Consider the following 19,914-nt stretch of genomic DNA (forward strand, 5'->3'; position numbering starts at 1 on the left):
ATAAAAGAAAATCATGAACAATTCGATTTTCCAGCCCTTCAAGATTGCCATGATTCACGCTAATTTTTCTATTGTGATTCTCATTTTATCTTCCACCTTAGAAAGGAAAAGTACTGAATTATAATTATGTATTATAGATTAATGAAGAACATATGCATCTCCGTAACTTGTAAACAAAAATAATCGTTTTGGTAGAAAAAAGTCACGTTGGAACTCCAAGAAATCTTCCAAGTTTACGGAGTTTGAACATTCTTTCATCGACCTGAAATTGAACATAGAATATAATATTATAATTGCATGATAGATGTATCAAACCGTCACTAATTTTTGATACTAAAATCATGGAAATTGGTAACTATCGAAAATAAAAGATGGTTATTTGTCAACTGTATGAATTTTGAGAACTTGTTTATCAAAACCTAAAGATAAGGATATCATTATCCATCATGATACAGACATTTGATTATAAAAGTAATTGCATAATCTAAATCCTCCATATGATAATTAACCAATTAAATTTGACACAAAGTTGAATAGCACAAATGTAATTTACTGTCCTCAGCATATAATCTTGGAAGACATATCAAGAAATCGGCCGACATTTCGTGATTAACCAATCGTTAGTTACCTTGTCAACTAATAATGTGTTTCTTTTAATACAAATTAGATATGCTCTTATACGTCATATATTTCAATAAAATACTTAATCTCATAGCTACCTCCTTCACACATGATATATGCATGAAGGCCCATTTTTTAATTCCATTGCTTGACATGCATGAATCGCCATTTTCCATGTGGTTTGGTTGGTAAGCTATTTACAATTTAAAAAAAAATGCAGAATAAATTTTTTTAATTATAAAAAATTTAAATTTTTATTCAAATTGAAATAGATACCTACCTTAATGCTAAATGTATGAGTATATTGATTTCTTTTAAATTATGCTTTGCCGGAGAAAATATGCTTTAATTTGTTGGAATTTTCATTTCTCATACTTTCCCACTCCTTTTTCTATAATCTGTCACCTTGCTTGTGAAATCATGACCATATACACACACAATGAAATGGCATACTTTTTTTATACTTTGAATCCATTAGCAGAATGGAAGATCTTTTTTCTTTTCCGTTCACTTAATGGAAGATCTTGTTTCTGGTGTGCTATGCCCGCATAAGTGCTAATTTAATCCAAATTACAGGAGCCAAAGATGAAACAAGTACAAGATATTCTCTTTTACTTTGGTTCAAAGAAAAGATTTTTATAAGATTTTTTTTTTCTTTCTTGGTTGACTTGATTTTTATAAGCTTTACTTTATCATCTGAAATTATCACCAAGTATATATAATAAAAACATATGCATTGTATATATTTAATATATACCTTCTGTTACATCCAGAAGCTTATTCTACGTAGACGTAGTAGCTATGGTAGACAGCAGGACATGATTTTAAGAAGAAAAAAAAAACCGAGATTATTTTGTCCAGGGAAAGTTAATAGATCCTTGCAAAGTCAAGAGACTTCTTTCCATCATGGGCGTTGCTAAAGAAATTGTTCATGTAATCTTCAAAGACCACCTCTCTGTAACGAGCCACCCCATCTTTCTCCACCACTTGTGCCAACGGTCCAATCTTCACTGACCCTCTTGGAATTGTGAAAATTGGAATCGACACTCTTGATTGTGTGCTTGTAGTACGCACTCTATGCTCGGCACTTTTATACTTTCCATTGCTCACTATCTGCAAAAATCAAGAAGCAGCAAGAATTTTCCATTAATTAAAATGTTTAGTACCATATTCTGTACCTAGTAAACTGGTTTCCCATTAATGCAATTATTATTATTTTCTTTTGATAAGAAAATTAATGCGATTTTGATGGGTCGGTTTATCGTTGAAATTTCTGGTTAATGGAAGGAACCAAGTTAAGCTTATTAATGAGACGTTTGAAGTTGGAAAAAGTCTAACCTGTAGTGTATCGCCGACGTTGATGACCAAAGCACCAGGCACAGGTGGGATTTCCATCCACTCACCCTTTTTCTTCCCATCAACATTCTCCTCAACCTTGACATATAGGCCACCAATCCCATCTTGCAACAAAATAGTAAGGGTGCCCAAATCTGAGTGACGTCCCACGCCTACGGTGAGCTCAGGATTTGGGCATCTTGGATAGAAGTTCATGTTCACCATCTTCAACCCAATTAATTCATCCATTTTGGCATCATCTAGATTCACTCCAAGCTTCACCATCAGAGCTTCTAGTAGTTTTCTCACCATCTTTATTGATGTTCTTACATACTCGAGAGCGACGTCTCTGATTAAAAAAAAATTCAAAAAGAAAAGAAAATAGTTGTTAATAAATTACCAATGGGCCCCAAAATCCAATAATTTAAGTTTGAATTGTATATGCAAAGTTCAAAAGCGTGAGAATTTATTGATAAATTTATAAAGTAGTTATTGACTAATTTTATTAGCTAGTGAGATTGTAACTTAATTATGGTTTTTTTTTTTTCATATCTATGTTGAACTAGGCCAAAGAAGCAAACTGTAAAAAGAGAAAAAAAAAAAATAGAGCAAGAAATTTAGCTGTTGCAAAGAAAGTCCTTACTTGCATTCTTTAGGCCAAAATTGAAGTGCTTCAGCATCACTAGTGTAAATCATGCTAACATAGTCTTTCCATTCCATTGCCTTCTCTTTCTCTGGCACAAAGCTTGTGCCATACTTCACCAATGGACTAGGACTCACACCCTTGCAATAGACAGCTTTCTTTTCAGGTGGCTGGCCAAAGAAACTGTGAGCTGCATCCTTAAGCGACTCGAGCAGCTCTATGGGCACTCCGTGGTTGACCACCTGGAAGAACCCAAGAGTCTCAGCAGCTCTGGCAATTTCCTCCACCACTTGGTCATGGTCAGGACCATCTAGTTTTGCCAAGTCGATTGGTGGGTTATCATTTAGAGTTGCACTTAGCTTGTCGATTCTTTCTTGTTGGGGTTGCACATACTGTTTTGGTACCTTTGATAGGCCTGAATCCACGATCCCCTTGACACCATTGCCGTCTCTGACGACAAAGTTGAACAACGAGCCATCTGCATCGGAAAAACTTGGAGCTGGGGCCATTATGTTGATGTGTTAAAATCTTAACTGTGGGGAGATAAAAACAGAAAATCAAATCTTAAAGTGCATTGGTGGTGGTACAAGCTTGGGTTGTTGCCTATATATAGTGTCTGCGAAGTGGAGTAGCAACTAATAAAAATTTGTCAAGGATGCTTTGCTCATGGGAAAATTCTTGCCCATGTATGCTATATGATAATGGCAGTCTGGTTTGACCCAGTCTTTTTCTTTCTTTTATTTCTTTTCCACCAAAAAGGCAAGAAAGTGCGTTATTTACTTCGTAGAACCGTACATTATGTTAGAAAATTTCGTGTTCACTGTAACTATTATGAATTTTAAAATTAAATAAAAAAATTATTTTATCTAAGATTTAAACATTAAATCTTGAATAATTTTTTTTTTAAATAAAAATTTTAGTATGTAATAAATAGAATAAGATATAAAAGAGGTAAAATTACAATATTTTGACCACATTAACAAGCTTTCCAGCTTTGAATCTGATAGGATCTTAGACTCCAAAATCCCGTCTTTATTCGTAACATATCATTTGAAGTAAAGACCTCAAGAAAGGTAAAATCCTCTCATAAAATGATTTTGTAAAAACTCGAAATCAAATCACATGAAATATTGTCCGTTTTGGCTCTCGCGGCCTCACGGTTTTATCCTCTTGGCATATGAGATATTGTCCGTTTTGGCTCTCACTGGCCTCACAGTTTTGTCCCCTTGACGTGTTCATAAATTTTCCAAGAGGTCACCCATTCTAAAATTTTCTTCGAACCAAACACGTTTAACTTTAAAGTTCGTATAACTCCACAACCAAACAACCAAAAGACACCTCATGTAATTAGTTCCAACTATTTACATATATACTATCAACCATTCTCTACCCCATTTCGATGTGCAATTTGATTCATTTATGTAACTTCATACCTTAGAGTGTTATCATCCTAGAAGCCTGTCAGAAGTCGCTCTTTGTCCAGGCATATTATCCTTGTCCCGATGTCCACTTTCCACCCTCATCGGATCGTTTTTGTAAATCAGACTGTCAGAGATCTCATCACAAAGTCTAAAAGAATCTTAAAATAATCTAACTAAAACACATGACTTAGGATGTATTTAAGATTGCAATTAGGGATTTTAAAGGCAAGTAATTTTTCTTAATTTAATATATTAATTTTTAATTTTTAATAAATTATTTTTCTTAAATCTATTTTTAAACAAGCATCAATTCATCTATTTATTATAGAACTAATTTTTAAAATTTTAAAAATAATATAAAATAAAAATTAAAGTTAAAAAAATACTTTTAACCTCAACGCTATATAAGGCGATTATAATATAATTATTAAGTATTGACTGTAATACGTATTTTTATTTCGTTCATCACTATTTCATTTTTCTGGATCAAAAATAAATAACTCTTAAAATATTTCTCTCACTAATTTACTTTTTTTCTTACCGTGTTTTGCCAGATTTATCTCATATCATTAATTTGACCATTAAAGAGTCTTTTGATAAAGAGATTTTCTTAACTTATTTATTAGGCCTTTTGACTTGGATTCTTGTATCGTAGACTCTAACTTTTCTCCAAGTGATCTGAATCTCACCGGAATCATCGATAATATATAAATTTTGCAAATTTTAATTTCATTTTCGGAATGGTGAGAAGCACTAACTATACTCCAATAAGGCAGGGACAAAGAGTTCATTAGGGCACATACTGTGAATTAGGAGCGGTGCTTCTTCGTTATTTACTCTGTGGGATTTGATGCAACATAAGGAATTAATAGATCATTTATATATTCCAATTCGGATAAATTGATGTAGACATTTCAATTTCAAAAAGGGGAAGAGAGGGATGATCTTAGCTCCTTGGCAGAATTTGTCAAAGATAATGGATCCTGGGCAGTGATTCATAAAAACGCCATGTCCCATATTGTTTGGTAGGTGAGCTATATATGTTTAGGTCTAAAACTCCAAAAAGAAAAAGAAATGCATATTTTATATGATCAGCAACGGCATAAGAAAATGAAACAACGAAAAGTAAGAAAGAACCCTTAATTTGTTTTCCTTTTTTAATCATCAGAAGTACGATTGATACGCCATGACCATGGGAATTGCTTATCGACAAGTTTTCGCAAGTATGATGTATTATGGTTGGTGGAAACCAAATTCAAAGCAAAATTCATGTGTTCAAGGAGATGACTGCATTTCGTTCAGATTAATATGGACAGTTAATTATTACACCTCCAGGATTCAAAACTCAAGAAAAATAGGTTATGCACGGAGGCACGGGGAAGCCTTCCATGTGCAACATTTCTTAGGCTTGATAAATATATTATTTTATTATAGGCTACCCAATAGATGTCATATAGGGATGTACTGCCTCATCAACATAATATATCTCTATTTCTTTTTCTCCTTTGTTTTTCTTAGTTTACCTTCATGTTTTTGTATTTGTTGCATAAAAAAAGGGCAATTCCCATTTATGTTCATTTTGTTCTATTTATGTGAACACAATAATTATACCTTTTAGGTAAAGTTCCCATCTCTTAGTGGGTGTTTCAAATTAAGTTGCATAACCCTTTCTCTTTTTCCTTTTTATGTTGTTTATGTGTGGCATGCTAAACATGTGTATCTTAATGCTAAATATAGAGGGAAAAAGGGGAAAAAAATTAGAAGACAGGCTAGAGAAAAGGGGACATTTTCATTCTTCTGTTTGAGTTGCGAGTAGGAAATAAAAGAAAAAATAGAAAAAAGTCTAAACATAAAATGAACTGAATCAAACTAAGGACATCGACTCCCATGATAAAAATTTGTTGAAGTGTATGATGGGTGACGAAAGAAGTGATTTGTAATGCATTTAATTTAGAAACTTTATGTAATTGACATTAATTTATTTTTAATTAACTATTGATTTATTAGATCTATTTCTTATTAAAATTTTGATATGTGATTAGTGTGCTCTCACAAAAACTATAATTATTTATTATTAAATTTACTATTGAAAAGAAGGAAAACTTTTGAATTATGAAAATTCTAATCAATTGCATTGGACGGGTAGAAAGGATGAAGCTGAAAACAGAAACCTATCCAACACCATCAAATTACTAGCCAAGATGCCAAATGCAGTTGGTTGCTGTAATTGTTATTTAAGAAATAAGTGTCCCAATTTGTACAGGATTCATTTGTTTTTCAGTTAAACCATAGGATTTTCTTGCCCTCTGATCACGTGTACAACAAAAGGATCAAGCACGCGTTGATTAAATGGACAAAACTATTCAAATTAAATAAATTATAACTTTACGAGTTTCAGAAAAATGAATAAAGCTATAAAGTCAAGCACTAAATCTCTGTTTTTCACTTTGTTTTGATTCAACTTTTAATTCAAGTCCTCCAACACAGTTTGAAAAATTGAATATTACCTTAGTCAAAGTAATCAACTACTCAGCAGGAAGCCTTCCATTCAATAAGCAATTACATATTCTTACGAATTAAATTTTCCACTAGAAAACAAGAAAAGGAAAGGGGGCATCATCTACGCCAGCATGAGGCATGCATGTTGCTGCTGATAAATTCTACTCTCTTCTGTGTTTGTCCAACTTTATTCCTTTTATTATACTTAATAATGCTTTTATTTCTAGTGTCAAGTAGGACTAGACAATGAAAGGGACTCGAGATAGAAACTTCTATTATTATTTAAAACTCTTTTACCTCAGTTAGTCCTGAATTCTTCTATAGCTTTATAAAATCTCAAATTTGAATTTCAGTAGGAGCTAATTGTTAAAATGAAATAAATAAAAATACATATATAATGGAGTTATATTCTCACGACTGACCAAAATTAATGTCAATACTGAAAGTGAAAGCATATATGTTATAAGCAGAAACTATTAGAAGGGCTGATCAGAAATTGGTCATTAGCTGAATTGTTCTACAGATTTACTAGATTTTGTAAATATCATTAGACAGATTTGAGTGAAGACTTAGTAATGATAATATAAATTTAAAATTGATGGCAGTTGGATTCGGTAACTATTTTTTCCATTTGCGGTTGGTGCAGATTATGATCCTTGATGAGCACCACATCAAGCCTCTCTACCTGTTCTCTTCCGCCTCCTTTTTCTTTTTGTTTTTGTTTTGCCTGTTGAAAACTAGAAAACATTTGCCCCATTGTGTGTGATTTTCCCAAACTGGGCTGCTCCATTTTCTTCATCCATGTGCATCTCCGCCGATACACATGTCTGGAAAAGAACTATCATCATAAAATATCAATTTTTTTATTTATTTTGTTATAGCAATCTTAGAGGTAATTCCGCATGAGCTTATCGGAGAAGATTTTGATTGTCGGCAAACTAAATTAACACTTGAGTTAATCTTGGATGGTAATCCAGTTCTTGCAAGCAACTTCAATTTTTTACTTGTAAAGTTAAAAAGCACCATTTATCTTCATGCTTTTGATAAAAAAAGGAGAGCCGATGGGCCATAATATTAAAATGTCAATTTCTTCCATTTATAAACAAATTGATTAACCTGTCTTCTCAACTTATGTATAGTCACTGATCGATTACCGATTTTGTCTTTCTTTTCTTACTCATTTTCGGAGCAGTTCTTTTATAGGCGAAGGTCAATTCTATTTCTCAAGTGGAAGTGTAATTTATTTTGTGGGGCTGTAGTTTCTCATTCAAATTATTAAAAAAATTTATTAATTTAATAGAAAAAAGAAAAAATAAAAGTCTAAAGCATCACCAACTTTGGTGTAACATTTCAATGGTGATGTTGCTTTGAATTCAATTCAAGATCTTAATACAAAATTAAACTGGGATGATGTCATTGAGAGGGAAATTCAGTAATTTAAGACAAGGACTGAGCCTACTGGAGTTAATTTGAGCCTCAGCATTGTAGAATAGAAGTGTTCTTACTTATAATCTTAATCTTTCCTTAAAAGGGCAGCATTGGAATTAATGTGATTTATTTTAATTAAGAGCAGAAACCCATCTTTAATTCGTTGAATTTTGTTAGTTTTGATTGTATTAACTTTTTGAACATTAATTGTGTGGCATTACTTATAATTTTTAATTGTGTTATATCATAGTCTTATATTTTTATTCCATACATTATAATCTAAGAAATTTGACTAATGTTGGCAGAACAAAGTTAGCAACTGCATATAGCTTTTAAATGAATTTTTTGTTTTACTCTTTATTTCAAAAGATGTTAGACTCATAAAATAATCATTACTTAATGCAAAAATAAATAGAAAGACAATAATGTCTTTTATAACTTCAATCATCCTAACTTTAATTAAATTATAATAGGTATGGTTTAATATATAAATAGAAATATATACTAACTTTAGATTTAAAAAAATTAACTAAATAATCATACGAATATCTAAACCCATAAATAGTTAGTACTTAATAAGAAAGATTAAGTACATAAAAGATTTATAAAATTCCTATTCCATAAATCAAAGAAAAAGAAACTAGGATGTGGTGGATGAAATTGGGCAATGAAAAGATGGAAATGAGCAGATTTAGAAAAAGAAAGCTCAGAGACAGTAATAATAATGCCCAGCAAAAACTCTTGACAAAGCTTTTAACTCATAGGCACAGCCCTTAGCTCACTGCAATCCTCCAGCAAATTCTATCTATCAATGAGCAAGCAAGGTCTCATCCTTATACTCCGACAACCTCTCTCTCTCTCTCTCTCTCTCTCTCTGCATGTGCATAAACATGTAGCTGGTGGCACAGTTAAGGTTGAGATCTTTCTTTAAGGTTGCAGATAAAAAAATATAAATACCTGGTTAAGGTGGGTGAAAAATGAAAAACAAATTCCTGTTCGAATGTATTTAATTTAAGAATATGTTAAAATTACTCCTTCGATATGCTTCACTTCAACCATTACAGGGTTATTGTAACAGGTTAAACGAGTCATGGATCAAATTTTACTATAGCTCCATGATCCGAACATGCCATAGGGAAAACTAAAGTACAGTACAATCCTTGCAAGCATGTATATATATGGTCCAAATGACCCAGAAAATGCTATTCTCCTTCATTCTAGCTCCCGCCAGGTCATAGAGGCATGTCATGTTGGATAATCATACATAGAGTTCCAAATTTGAGATATTCCAGCTCTACCACTTTATATCTTTCTGATTAATTCCCGTTCTTTTTAAGATTTCAATATTGGCTATCCACGATTGAGGCCTACCTCAAATTGTAAAAGTAGTTGTTTTTAAGAATAAAAAATTTCAATTTCAAATTCAAATTTTTGTATCTGCATTAGATAAATTTTCACTTTTATAACAAAAGAGTAAAGAGATAACAACCTCGTATTGTATATTTTACGAAATATTGATCCTTTTTTTTTTTGAAATATTCCCTCCTTTATATAAAAAAAATTAATATTGCTTGTTGCACAAATAAATTATTATATAAATATTTTTGAAATAAAATATCTATATTAATGAAAAATATAAAAATTAATTCTTTAATTTTTAATTTTATAATATAATACTTTTAATAGTAATATTATTATAATTAAATAAAAATACAATTTGTATTATAAATATATAAAAATTATGGTATAATTAGAATTAAAATAATTAGTCACTCTATTAATTTTTATTTTTTTTTCCTTGATCCGTTCAATCAAATTAATATTTGTGCAAAGCCGTGTCCATGTGATATTAGTCCCTGCATTGCATGCTAAAGAACCACTCCTTAATGCCTTATTTTAATTTAACAACTCATCTTTCATCTTGAAAATAAATATTTTAATTATAAGAATTATAGAAGTCCCACAATATATATATATATATATTAGTTATTTAACCGTCGTACAACTATTATTATTATTATTATTATTTCGATTATAAAATTAAGTTAATATATATAATTTAATAGAAAATCTAACATTTAATATTAATTAATAATATTTAAAAATAATAATAAACTAATTATTTTTAATTTTTAATTTTTTAAAATTTTAAAATTTTATCAATCCAACAATATAAAATATTCTAAAAATACTTATTATTTAATTCTAGTATTACATGAATCAATACTATCAGTAAAATTGATATTAATATTTTTAAATTAAAAATTTATTATATAATAACAATTAATTTACTATTGAATATAATAATAAAAATATATTTTAGATATTATTTTATAGAATTAGAATTATTAACCAATTAGAAAACTAATTTTTTAGTTAATATCATGCCGGAAATAACGGCTAGCGTATAAGTCTCTCGCACGCAATGGGATATTAAGATATAATTATTATTATATTACTAGTACAAAATTTAAAATTTTAGATATATATATATATATATATATATATATATATATATATATATATATATATTAAGTTTTGGCACATAAAATTTTCATTTTGACATGTGCAAACTTATGTGTAATTATAATTTTTTTAATAATTTATTGATTCATAAATTGCATTCCTAATTAAACACGGACTTTAATTCTAAAAATAGTACATTAATTATATTATAATATGATATTAATTAATAAATAGTTTCTTAATAAGATATTATTATTAATTTTATTCTAAAAATAACATATTAATTATATTTTAATATTATATTAATTAATAAATTAGTTTTTTAATTAAATTATAATTCTAATCTCAAAAATAATATCTTAAATTATATATTTAATATTAATATCTAATAATAAATTATGTTTTTAATTACATAATAAACTTCTAATTCTAGAAAATTGTGATATTAATTATATTGATATGTTAATTTATAGAATATTAAAATTAATTAGGAAATAATTTTTAAAATAATTTTTATATTAGTATATTAATAAAATTTAAAAATTATAAAATTAAAAAATATTTAGTATGCTATTATTTTAAAATTTTATAAATTAATATTAAATATTAAAAAAATTATTAAATTATATTTATAAATTTAATTTTTATAATTAAAATAATAATAATAACAGATTACACACAGATAAATAACTAGTTTGATTATAAAGTTTGCTGGTATATGAAAATGAAATAATTTTTTGATTGGCCTTCTTCTTAATTATTATTATTATTTTGATAATATGCTAATAATGGAGCTTAATAAGTGACTAAGGCCTTTAGCTGTTCATATTTTGTGTTTGTGGTTCAACGGCCCATTTTGAAGTTTCAACTGATGAGTTATTTGAATGGGAGTTGCATGTTTTTAGTAACTTCGGTTCACCTTTAGTATTTGCTTTTCATTGACAAATAGATCACATGAGCCCAATGCTAAGACTAATTTTAAGTTTGAAGTAAAAGAATTCTCTATTGGATTTCGTCCGTTCACTAATTAAGCCTATTACACTCCAATGACTCTGGTTTTTATGCCCGGTCCAGCTGCGGCCCAACTATAACAAACACCTAACCACCTCATTTTGTTTTTTTTTTTTTTTGAAAAAAATATTAATAATCTAAAACTTCGCAACTAGTATTTCTCTTATTTAATTTATTTTTCTCTATTTGCCAATTTTATCATTTATAAAGTAATTTAATTATAAATTTAATCATTGATGGAACTTGTTGTGACACCATTTTAATTTATTTTCTATATTAGAAAATCCCGATTTAAATATCAAATCTATTGTAAAAATTAATTAAATATTGAATGTGACACCGTTCTACTTGATAAGGAAGGAAGAAGTGAGATATAAAGTATAATCGTGTTGTCAATTCCACCGACTAATTGGATTTCATTTCCATCAATAATGTACTCTTTTCCTCTAATACTTGGATCTCTAGGTGAAGCCGCCTATCTGCTAAAAATATAACTTTTTTTTATTTTTTTAATTGTTTCTTAAGGAAAATGATTCTACGCGACTGCGTGCTGTTTGAGTACTTATTAAGAACACTTTAGTCCTTGGATTAAAATATTTAAATTGGATGTTTGTATGAATATTTATCTTCTTAATTATGACCACATGCAACCTGAATTATCATAACAATTAATGACGCTTCAAAAATATGCCTTTGATTTTGCTTGCGTATATAAGTTCTTCAGTTTTAAATAATTTTGCCATGTACATATATCTTTTTTAGAAGATTTTTGAAAGCTCAGCCCTTTGTCCTTTTCTTTTTGGTTTAATGTATACAAGTATTTAATAAGTGAGGTTAAATCAACTTACATATGTAGATATGTCCGCATGCACGTGCATTTTTCTTCACAAAAATGATAAAAGTTGAGATACAACATATAAATTAGGCCTTGAATTGAAGGCTACCATCAAGCTTCGGCCAATAATGCCAAGAAGCTTATAGTTAGACAAGTTTACCCCACAGCGCCAGTGGGGTTCTTCACTAACTAATTAATATCAGTTCATCCATTTTCTTTTCTTTTCTGAGGGGCAATGAGAGAGATAATAGATGTTTATAAAAAATAAATATTAAAGCTTCTTTGATTCTATTTAATATACAAATTACTTTTAAGTAGTGGAACTCTTTAACTATCATTAGTGTCAAAAAGGCATTCACTCTCATTAATGGATGTTACTTGCCTCTCACAGTATTATTTATTTATCCACTAATCACAGGGTTACTTCATGCGTTAATTACATTTGTAAAAATCTTGATTCCTATCTTGTCAAATATCGCCATCGATCATATTTTTTATAAAGAATGACCGAATAAAATCAATGTTTGGGTGTACATAAAGCTCCTGGCAAGATCTAACCACAACATAACTCGACCACTTAGAGATTTTTGCAGCAGAGATCAATTCATACTTATAGAATAGCAGCATGGACTTAAATTGGTCGTAGGTGCATCCCCCTTTCTCAATCTCTTACTGGGGAACAAAGAAAAAGGAAAAGTAATAAATTAATTACAAAAAAGGAATATACAAAAATTAATTGGGATAGCAATATTATATGAATGCAGAATGAAGGACTGCACTTCTTGTTCCTGAAATTGTTTCATTTCTCGATCACATTTGTACCATTAATATTGGTTTCTTCTTTTCTTTTCCTTTATTTCCTTGATTTCCTAGTCTACTTTTGCAAATACCAGCATATGCATTGCATGTCTATTGAATCTCAGATGCAGTTTTCTTATGCTTACTTCTACTTGTACTTTTCTCTTAATATTATATGTATTATATATCTATTGATTTAATGTTGTATAAGGAAGAATACATATATTTAAAGTGACAGAATTTTCAATGTATTATTTGGTTGGATCTGAAACTGATCATATGGGAACAGGTCATATCGAGCCAACATTTAAGATTCTTCGCTCCTACCTGACATATGTAATATTATGTATATTACATATAAATCAGTCCACTGCTTAACACTTTCTGCTCCGGTAAGATGAATAAAATATATATATTTATTATTATGAGTTCATCTCCGAGTAGATTTGTAGTAATAATCCAAAATTTATTAGTTAAATCAATAGTCATTTAATAGAAAACTTTAATCATTAACTTCTGAGAATTTTTTGCAGTAGTTTGTCTTTTTCTGGCAGGCTTGGATTTATAACATAGAATTATTAGACTGGACATTTTTATGTCTTAAACAGTTGCTTCTGTTTGCTCTTTGGCTATCTCTCAAAATCATTCCATAAATAAATAAATTGTTGGAGACCAAATTAAATCCGTGTCATTGATTGCAACTACAGAGAAATATATATATACATAGAACATAATGCAGAATGACTAAAAGCTACACAACCCCTATATGCTACTGAATATATACATATATTCAGTAATGGCATCCATCTAATTATACGTTTCAGGAGGAAGTATCCCACATAAATTCAACCACGATCAGTACCTATCAGGTGAAAACGGACATATAAAATAAAATACATGAAACTTCATTCTTTAAGCCAGCTTATTAATTATTAAAATAGTTAAATAACTAATTAAAATTTTCAGTTTAAATTTTAATTATATAGTTATATTAAAATTCTTTAAAATAATATTTTATCACGTATTAAGATTTTATGTAAAACGTTTTAAATTATTAAATTAAAAATTACAAAAACAATTCCGTATTATTCTGATTAATTTGACAAAAAACCAGCACTTAATTTTCTATCACGTCTCCTTACAAGCAATCCACCGGCGGTCAGGCAATGCCAATTGACCGATAAGTAATATTACCATTTTTAGACAATTCTGCTTCTTTTTATCAAAATTTTTTTATTTAAATTCAATATATATATATATATATATATTAAGTCGATAGATGATTGATATATATTTATTAATTTTAAATAAAAAAATTATACGTCAATTATTCAATAATAAAATATAAAACACCTATATTATATATTATTTTTTTTATTGATTGTGAATTTAGATAAAAAAATTAAATTTATAATTATATAAATATTTAATGTCTCATCTAAATGGGATAGGCGGTCCTAAATGGACCCCTGCAGAAGGACAACGTCCCCACCGAATGGTAGTTAAAGGTAACGTAGGAAAACATATGGACAGGGGCAAAAGCTTCAATTTCTTTTTTGCCTAATCTATCAAGAATCTATATTTTATTTTAGATTAAATTTTATAATATATATTTAATTGTTCAAAATTGATATAAATATATTAATAATCTATCAGTTTCTAAATTAGATAATAAAATTCTATTGTTTTTTTTTTGTATTGAATAAAAAATTGGGTTCCTATTCAGAAATAGATTTGGCCCTCTCCATCAGGCTTCAAAACTTTTCCGTACGTAAAAAGAAATTATTAAAACTAATAAAGTCTAATTAGGGTTTTCTTTAGAAAAAGAAATTACCAAATAAAAGTTTAAAATATGTTAAAAAGACGAAATATCACATTGAAATAGACAAAAGGATCTTATCAATAAGGATGTTTTGTCCAACAAGATCTAATGCTTCTTCTTTAGTGGGACCCTAATAAGATTTGCTGTCACTTAATTTCTCTATATAACACCTATCAGCTCTCTCCTCCAACCCCCTCTTAATCACTAACTTCTGTTTCTTGTGAAAGATCAGTTTCTTGAGCTGTAATTTTCTTTCTTTTTCTCTTCACTTTCCAATATTCTGTCAATTAATCTCTCAATTCTGTTTTTGGTTCATATTATTTTTGTTATATATTACCGGAATATATAGAATTATAATAGTAACATATAAGTTGCTATTGTAGTGGACAGGTTTTCAGAAGGTTTTAATCAGCTGTAGCTGTATAAAGCTTCAACAAGAATGAAGGAGAGTGGAAGAAAGCAAGGTGCGCTATCTCCATGCGCGGCCTGCAAGCTTCTCCGTCGGAGATGTGCTCAGGACTGTGTTTTTGCTCCTTATTTTCCAGCAGATGAGCCTCAGAAGTTCGCCAGTGTTCACAAAGTCTTTGGAGCAAGCAACGTTAACAAAATGTTACAGGTTTTCTTCTCTCCCTCTCTCTTAAACAAAAACAATATCTCTAAGTTAACATGATTTGAGAGTAACATATATATATATAATTTCAATTATTCTATTAATTTTCTACATAATTCATATGCCAGTGCCTTCTTTATTATTTGACAGTAACACACATATATATATATATATGGATACGTGGTTTTATTTTATTTCTTTGTTCTTAGTCAAATCAAAAGTGGGGTGTAGAGTAGTAGTAGTAGTGCTCTGGGTCATCTCATCCTTCTGACTGTGAAAGACAACTACTAACAATAATGAAAGTATAAGCAAATAATAAATAAATCTCCTGCTGTAAGTAGGAAAAGAAATATGTTATATATATATATATATATATATATATATATATATATATATATATATAGCATACAATTATTGAAACCCACAATTTTAAATTCATTTATTTTGTTTTTCGTTTTACAATATGTGAAGGAAACGAGATGCATGCATATGACCAGAAGAAAGGATGCTTATATAGAAATGAGTTACATGCTTATATTCAAGAAAATATAGTAAGAGAAAGTTAGTTCGGGTTTGATTTTTGAATCCAGTGGGTTCTTCTAGTGGATTCAAAACTAAGAAAACTGCCACTGGAATCCTATGCAAATGCAAGTATTCTCACTAACAAAACGTTCAACGCCATGTGAAAATGGATGAAAATAGATCACCAATTTCTATAACGAAACAACCTTATCTCAAGACTAGTAGGTTAATTAATTCCTGCTCCTACGTTTAACCAAATTATCCTTTTCACCTTTTAGAAGATTAGCCAGGAAAAATAACAATCAGAAGTTTGAACGTAAAGTAATTGCAATATATATTCAAACTAAACCACATGGATATATTTATATATATATTAAATATATTTTTTAAAATTATGATGATGCTGGAGATAAAGAGAACATATATTTAAAAGAATTATCTCTCTGTGTTTTTTTTTTTTTTTTTTTGTCTGTAGTTAATTTTGGGATTAGAAATATTAACTTGTCTACATATATTCACAAATACATAGAGAACCAGCAAAGAGGCTAAAAGAAAAAAATGTCTTAAAAGAAGTAGAAAAAGTCATCATCTCTCTCGCATATATAATTGAGTGTTTTTTTTCACTTTTATTTCGGTTGTAGTGGTTAGTTTCAGTTGGTATTATTGGGAGACCCCACGGCCACTACAAAAAATAAGGATTCTAGTTCCCATATTATTCTATTCAAAAGTAACTGTTTTTACCTCTTGATTCCTCATTTTCGTACATTATAAAGAGAATAAAAGATCAAAATCCATAGCTTTACTTGTTAGTTGCATATGTGAAATCTAGAGGATAAAGGGAGAAAGTGGGCTTATTCATATGTGGAATTATTATGATTACTATCGAAGTGAAGACCCAATCTCTCTTTCTTTATGACCCACTAAGAGGCTTTTTATTTTTCTTTTTCTATTTTCTCTCTTGTTTTCACATACAAGTATAAAATCTGAAAAAAATAAAGTTTTGATTATATATATATATATATATATATATGAATTTGCTGTGCTTTGTGCTTTAAGGACACGAAGTTACATCAGAGTAGATTTATCACTAATAAGTCCAAAAGAGAAATTGATTCCATCTAAGCAAAATAAAGTTTCATACTTTAATTTTTATTTTTTTTTGTTTTTCTACTTTATAGGGTCATTTTGTATAATTAACTAATTAATTCTTTGTAACGATGATGTCATTTGTGACATCTAATTTTAACTAGAGTTTTGTGCTTGACCTTAAAAACATGATACATGCTATGAATTTGTGTGACCTTGAATTAGCAATTTGAATTGATTTTGAAGGTGTTTAGTTTAAAGGTTTGATGTAGCTATTTCTTACGGAAAGCTGATAGCTGATTAGTCCAAATTGACTGCTGATTGTATCAGCTATATTTTAGAGTTTTTTCTTATCAGCTGATAGCTGATTTAATTTTTTATATTTTAAATTAATTTTATATAATTAATTTTTATATTTTAAAATAAATATCATTATTTTAAAATTATTCTTAATAGTTAAATAATTATAATATTTAGAACTATGGTATTTAAAATTAGAAATTTTATTAGAATTTAAGTTTAAATTTAACTTTCTACTCTTCAAATAACTTTTATAGATATTTTTAATAATAAATATAATTGAGCTAAAAAGACTAACTATAAAATCTTTTAATTATTATAAGCTATTTTTATTAATTTGTATCATTAAATATAATATAATATAATAAATTATATTTAATAATAAATTATATTTTTAATAGTCATTTAACATATTAACAGCAACTGCTAATAAAATTATATCAAACAATTTAATTTATCAGCTACCAGCTATTATTTGATGAGTTGAACCAAACTTGCCCTTCCTAAATGCCAAATTGCATCGACAAAACTTATTAATTATTTTAACGATCTTTTAATTTATAAAAATAGTAGAAACTCAATAATGTTACTATTGCACGTGCACAATGGTAGTTAATTAGTTTAGGCAAATTTCTCACAGGAAAGAATGTCAAAAAGTATCCAACATTGAAGTTCAGCACGCCAGACCAGAGGATAAAATAATTAAAAAGCATGCATGCTTAGAGGAAAATAAGACAGCATGATTGGGTTAAAAAACGAGTAAATGAATTATTTTAAATCCTTTTCTTAAGGATCACTACATTTGATGTATCATTGCAAGGTTCATTGCATTAAACCAAAATGTCAATGTTTTATGATTAATGTCATTGGTGATATTTTTGTCAACGCCTATTAATTTTCCTTATATGGGATTTACCCATTATGTGATTTTAACAAAAATATACTATTTTAAAAAAGCTTTATATTCTCAAGTTCCTTTTTGACCAAGCATATCCTATAATTTTTAGGATTGGATTAGGCCAATTTTCTTCCTAAACTATAGTGTAAAGTTAATAATTTTAGAAATAAATAGTTATATTCTTTTACACCACAACATCAACAGGAATGTTCTTTGCCTAATCATGTTTACATGCTTTCTCTTTCACTTAGAGAATTTTGCTGTAACAATTGTCATTTAATGAAATTTGCATTTATCAAACTGAAGTCAGATTATAGTGAGATCACATCATATTAAGGGGAAGCCAAAATTCGGATTTTGGTTAGATTTAGTATTAGGTTAAGTTGAAGAGGTGGCTTCAATTGAGAATGAAGGTAAACATATATATTCTGACATGCTATTATAAGTACAGGGTATAGGGATGTAATGAGTAGTGAAAACTTGCAGGAACTGCCAGAGCATCAAAGAAGCGATGCAGTGAGTTCAATGGTGTATGAAGCAAATGCAAGGGTACGTGACCCAGTTTATGGGTGTGTTGGGGCAATATCATCTTTGCAGCAACAAATTGATTCACTCCAAACCCAGTTGGCAATTGCACAAGCAGAAGTAGTACACATGAGAATGCGCCAATTTGGTACGTCTTCTTCCAATCCAAGCGCCATGGACATGGTGGTTGATCAGGCCAATGCAGGGGAATCATTGTGGTCATGCTAGCTAGCTTTAGCTAATTAGCATGCTTGCTTACCCTTTTTGGGTATATACTTATTAATTCATCATCATGGGCTTGCTTTATTGTCTGCCTCTTGCATACCCTTTTGCTTTCTTTTTCTAGTCTTTGTAGCGCATCTCTACTTGACCAAGAGATGATGATTATGATCATTTAACAATATTGTATATATTTCCAAACATATAATTATGAGTTATGATATCTTTAGGTAATAGTGAAGTTGACTCTCTTTTTTCCTTTAGCACTTTTTTTTAATTGCATTCTTTTTACCTGTTAAAAAGGATGTTTTAGTAGTGGGTTTTGACTATATGTTGTGTCTGAGGACAATATCATAATACAATAAATCATGGGGTGATTATTGGAGTTAATTAAGTATGCTAATGAGGATTCCCTAAAAACCCAAATAAGAATTTCAATGGGGTAAAAGTAAATCAGGTAACTGGCTTAAACTGCCAGTTGCACCAAATGATGATGGTTGGTTAGTCGGCAGGGCCGCAAGGTATCCTATGACCTTCCTAATTCTGATCTTGTGTATTGATTCGGTGGGGTGAGGGGGTCTCATTCAGTTTCTCTCTCATTCCCATGCCAAGAAATTGTGAAGGCGGCATTTTTTCAAGATTAATTAGCTTGAAATTAATGCTTATCAAAAAGTTTTTTTGTTCTTACTAACAAATATTTTTAGTATCAGCATAAATGGATTATAATGTCAAAAACAAATTTCTGGCAAGGCAATATTACGGAATTGAGATAAAGGTTTGAAAATGGAGGAAAATGATCAGCTGAGACAAGAGTTAGACCTAATATGTTTTTATACGTCATGGCTAACAAATAGTCTTACTGGCATGAGTGGCAA

At 29.3% G+C, this 19,914-nt stretch overlaps 2 protein-coding genes across 2 annotated transcripts; one reads left to right on the top strand and one right to left on the bottom strand.

The window, feature by feature from the left end:
* Positions 1 to 1,336: 1,336 nt before the first annotated feature.
* LOC8272615 (scopoletin 8-hydroxylase-like) lies at positions 1,337 to 3,280 on the bottom strand. The gene is made up of 3 exons (XM_015715708.3): positions 2,600 to 3,280; positions 1,960 to 2,305; positions 1,337 to 1,734 (listed from the first exon to the last, which is right to left on the bottom strand). Exons 1-3 carry the CDS (start codon positions 3,106 to 3,108, stop codon positions 1,489 to 1,491), a joined length of 1,101 nt encoding a protein of 366 aa, XP_015571194.1. The 5' UTR covers positions 3,109 to 3,280; the 3' UTR covers positions 1,337 to 1,488.
* Positions 3,281 to 15,007: 11,727 nt separating this feature from the next.
* LOC8272614 (LOB domain-containing protein 4) lies at positions 15,008 to 19,302 on the top strand. The gene is made up of 3 exons (XM_002513349.4): positions 15,008 to 15,122; positions 15,263 to 15,495; positions 18,782 to 19,302. The coding sequence occupies exons 2-3, from the start codon at positions 15,319 to 15,321 to the stop codon at positions 19,046 to 19,048; spliced, it is 444 nt and encodes a 147-aa protein (XP_002513395.1). The 5' UTR covers positions 15,008 to 15,122; positions 15,263 to 15,318; the 3' UTR covers positions 19,049 to 19,302.
* The last annotated feature ends 612 nt before the right edge of the window (positions 19,303 to 19,914 follow it).

The sequence above is a fragment of the Ricinus communis genome, chromosome 4, assembly GCF_019578655.1.
Source record: "Ricinus communis isolate WT05 ecotype wild-type chromosome 4, ASM1957865v1, whole genome shotgun sequence".
Lineage (NCBI taxonomy): Eukaryota > Viridiplantae > Streptophyta > Magnoliopsida > Malpighiales > Euphorbiaceae > Ricinus > Ricinus communis.

Bases quoted from the DNA above. Each gene is read 5' to 3' on its own strand.
- LOC8272614 (XM_002513349.4), top strand. From the start codon at position 15,319: ATGAAGGAGAGTGGAAGAAAGCAAGGTGCGCTATCTCCATGCGCGGCC. The intron at 15,496-18,781 runs GTTTTCTTCTCT...GAAAACTTGCAG, and splicing joins ACGTTAACAAAATGTTACAG to GAACTGCCAGAGCATCAAAG.
- LOC8272615 (XM_015715708.3), bottom strand. From the start codon at position 3,108: ATGGCCCCAGCTCCAAGTTTTTCCGATGCAGATGGCTCGTTGTTCAAC. The intron at 2,306-2,599 runs GTAAGGACTTTC...TTTTTTAATCAG, and splicing joins TTTTGGCCTAAAGAATGCAA to AGACGTCGCTCTCGAGTATG. The intron at 1,735-1,959 runs GTTAGACTTTTT...TGATTTTTGCAG, and splicing joins ACGTCGGCGATACACTACAG to ATAGTGAGCAATGGAAAGTA.